Source organism: Vitis riparia, chromosome 15 (assembly GCF_004353265.1).
Source record: "Vitis riparia cultivar Riparia Gloire de Montpellier isolate 1030 chromosome 15, EGFV_Vit.rip_1.0, whole genome shotgun sequence".
In the NCBI taxonomy this organism is placed as follows: domain Eukaryota; kingdom Viridiplantae; phylum Streptophyta; class Magnoliopsida; order Vitales; family Vitaceae; genus Vitis; species Vitis riparia.
In genome coordinates this window covers 14,609,040-14,612,516 of record NC_048445.1, presented here as the reverse complement: position 1 = coordinate 14,612,516, position 3,477 = coordinate 14,609,040, and the positions used below count along the sequence as shown (strand labels likewise).

Here is a 3,477-nt window from a genome sequence, read left to right as displayed (position 1 = left end):
TACTAATGAGATGAAACTAACATGGCAATCAATGAGAAAATCAATGAATATTCGAATCAATCATGCACACATGAGTATCAGAATATGCAATAGAGGATAACCGAAGTGGAAGTGGATGCGTACCTGATCAGCGAACGACAACGCACTATCACAAAATGGGATTAGTGCATAGTAATGAACACAAGGTATATCACTCATATCACCCAATCAGATAAAGAAGCACCAATATCATGCATGGTTTTATTTCAAATTCACTTTTATTTTGATGAAAATTTATTTGATGTTGGGCCCCCACCAAAGCCCGTTTATTTTTGCATGAATTAATTTCGTAAATTCTATCACCAAGAATTACGAAAAATAAATTCACGCTTATTTTAAAACATTTTGAAAATCAAAGAAAATTCGAAAGTGGCTCGCCAAAAGGAAAATGGCGACCAAATTTTATTAAAAATGAGGTGTTGGTATTTGAAAACCCTAAGGATGGAAAATTTTGATGATTTGAAATCATTTAAAAAAAAACCGAAACTTGGAAAACCATTTGAAAATTGGGTTAGGAAAACTTTATTTTGAAATCACAGGGAAGGGTTTGAGGGATGCCACGTGGCCTAGAAAGTGGCCATGCTAAAGGTGGCCATGCAGTGAGTGTCCTCTCCTATAGCTTCTCTTTGCATCTTTCTCCTATTTGGCTTGCATACCACTTAAGAATTTCTTGGATTTCAAGCATCGTTTCTTCAAACCTCTAGCGACTCAAACAGATGCAAAACCTCAGTCTGGTCCACCTCCAGAAGCGTGCCTGTCAACTCATCATGTGGGCATTAGTGGGACCAAATACAAGCCATTGTGCTGCAGGGTTCACGTAACAGAGGCTTTCCAGATTAAATAAATCAGCATTGCGACCCACAGCTGCCACTTGCTCTCCCAACTGTCGCCGTTTTCCACAGCCAAACCACCGTCGGGAATGTCGATCTTGGCGTCACCTTCAGGCTTGGATCTTCAGTGCGGTTGGAGTAGTGCACAATAGTCTAGTTCCACTGCTCAAAATCATGGAGAGTACACAGAGCAGTATGAATGTAAGCAGCCGTTGACAGAGACAGAGGGAACTTCAGCATTTCATCTCTTTCATGAGTGCAAGGACTTCTGAGGGCATTACACATGGAATAGTCAGACTTTGCGCCACAGGGACGATCACGAATCTGTAACTATGCATGCGGCTAAGATGGATCGCGGCTTATGGAAGTATTCGCCCAGTGTAGCTGTCGAGTTCAATTGGTCATGTAGATAGCCATACTACACTCAAATTTAAAGCATTCCTTTCTCAACCTCTAACCCTTGCCGGAGTCATTAACATTATAGGATTACAGTGTAGCGAACTTGGCCAGTTCCTGTAGCATCTCAAACGCACCCTTAGCGCAGCATCATATGCACATCGAGGGTAGAGATAGTAGCATTTGCCTGGTCGAACACGGCCAGCTATTCCTCTTCTCATTTAATGCCTACCTCTTGGGATTTTGGAGTAGCCTTGTCAAACAGGCTTTGGGGCTCTTCGTTGACACTATCACCTTCTCAGCAACCAGAAATGCAGAATAGAACCCAACACCAAATTGACCAATCAACCCGTTATCAGCCCCGAGATCCTGATTTTCCTTAAGAGCCTTCAAGAATTTTGAAGTACTACTCTGGGCTATAGTTCCAAGACAGTCAACGAACTCTTCCTTGGTCATTCCAATACCAGTATCTGTTATAGTAATGGTTCCATTATCGGGATCAGGTTTTATGCTTGTTTCTAGCTCACCAGCATCTCCGAGTAGAGAGGGCTCTGTCACACTTAGGAATTTCAACTTATCAAGAGCATCACTTGCATTACTCATGAGCTCTCTTAGAAATACTTCCTTGTGGCTGTATAAACTATGGACTATCAAATCAAGTAGGCAACTGACCTCGGTCTAGTATTCGAACTTCTCTTCGATCGTATCAGGAGCTTTTTTCTCATCACGGTCGACTGCAGCTTCAAAGCCCAGAAACTCAGAGCCAGACTGCCTCTTGGCCTGGTGGCCGCCAGAGGTGAGAAGGCCTTTAGAGGATTCAAGATGACGCTATCTGTAAATCTGTACTCCTCGGCTTCTCTTGAGGGATTGAGCAGTCAGCAAATGCTTTATCCATATTGCCCTTTTTGTCCATTGCTACAACTGAGAATATCACTGGAAGATGATAGGGCAACACCATTTGTTCTCTGCAAGTCATCCTTTTTCTGAATGAGTTAAATTTGTTCAAGTTCCATCCTCAATCTAAGTACTGAATCCTTTCTTTCAGATGGAGAGATATTTGATAAGAGGAAGAACTGAAATGGGAACACTGAAACTGTCAGAGTCATTAGAATTCTAGTTAATGCATTTTCTCATATGTGCAAAGGAATACGCTGAAGTGCTAATCTCCAGGTCAACTCGTCTCAAACTACCAGATCCCTTCGACTCCAGACCTTGGCCTTTTTGAAAGCTGATTTGGAGACTATCACCCCAACACTTCTATATCACTTTCAACGGGCCTTATAGTGCAACTAACTTCAGGGCTAGCGAGAACTAATTGCAGTCTTTCAGGTGACATATCGGCTGTAAGTTGATGCTCGATTTAGTTTATTCTGATCACAATGCACGCCTGTGTCCTCTCCTCCCATGACATTTCAGGTGCCTTATAAATTAATGTCCTAACCAGGTTCTTGTCACGAGAGACACCAATTAGCTATTTAAATGGTTTCCAATGCCATGTGGAAAATTATTCAAGATCTGCTTTACAGTCAAAGCTCCATTCTTCTTACTCAAGCTATCATGTAATAAACTGCACAATCAATTGTTTTTGAGAGTTCTGATGGGCATCGAATTCATGCTCTAAGCTTGATGCTCATATGACATAGACCACTATTCTTTCACCGGTGTATATCCCACGATACGCATAGATGTGAGTAGTCCTTCATGAATGTATGCGATTCCCAGATTGCTCTATACTGATCTTGTCTGAAGACCCTCTCATCTCCATTTCCAGCAGTGAGCATCAGACCCATGCATGCATGAGGATTAATGTGCAAGAATGGATGATTGGCTTATGAGGGCCTGGTGAGTGGAGGTGTGAGTGATGGGTGAAGGAAATGGGTTCATAGGGTGATGGAAGAAATGGGTTTGGGGACTGAATAGAAAATAGAGATGTGGAGTGGGGTGACGAGCACAACGATGGGTTAAATAAAGGCAGGTTTGGTGAATGAAGATCAATCGGAAAGTATGAAGAGTGAGTATTGGGATAGGTTCAGCAGGTATGAATATAGTGGAGAGAGAAAATATGGTCAGATAATGAGCATGTGCATGAGGATATAATGGGTATAAGGTTATGGGTATGATGAGGACCATTGAGGGTGATGGAAGATGGTGAGAGGAAGTGGATGATGCAAGCATAAAATGGAAATGAGAATGGGTTTGATGAAGCATGAAT

The 3,477-nt window shown here is 42.1% G+C and overlaps 1 protein-coding gene across 1 annotated transcript; it reads right to left on the bottom strand.

Moving 5' to 3' along the window:
* Positions 1 to 852: 852 nt before the first annotated feature.
* Positions 853 to 1,868, bottom strand: LOC117931994 (heat shock protein 90-5, chloroplastic-like). The gene is made up of 2 exons (XM_034853052.1): positions 1,498 to 1,868; positions 853 to 991 (listed from the first exon to the last, which is right to left on the bottom strand). Exons 1-2 carry the CDS (start codon positions 1,866 to 1,868, stop codon positions 853 to 855), a joined length of 510 nt encoding a protein of 169 aa, XP_034708943.1.
* Positions 1,869 to 3,477: the final 1,609 nt, after the last annotated feature.

Excerpts from the sequence above, each read along its gene's own strand:
- LOC117931994 (XM_034853052.1), bottom strand. The coding sequence starts at position 1,868 with ATGAGTAATGCAAGTGATGCTCTTGATAAGTTGAAATTCCTAAGTGTG. Across the intron at positions 992-1,497 it reads CTACTCCAAAATCCCAAGAG|ATCCAAGCCTGAAGGTGACG; the intron begins GTAGGCATTAAA and ends ACCGCACTGAAG.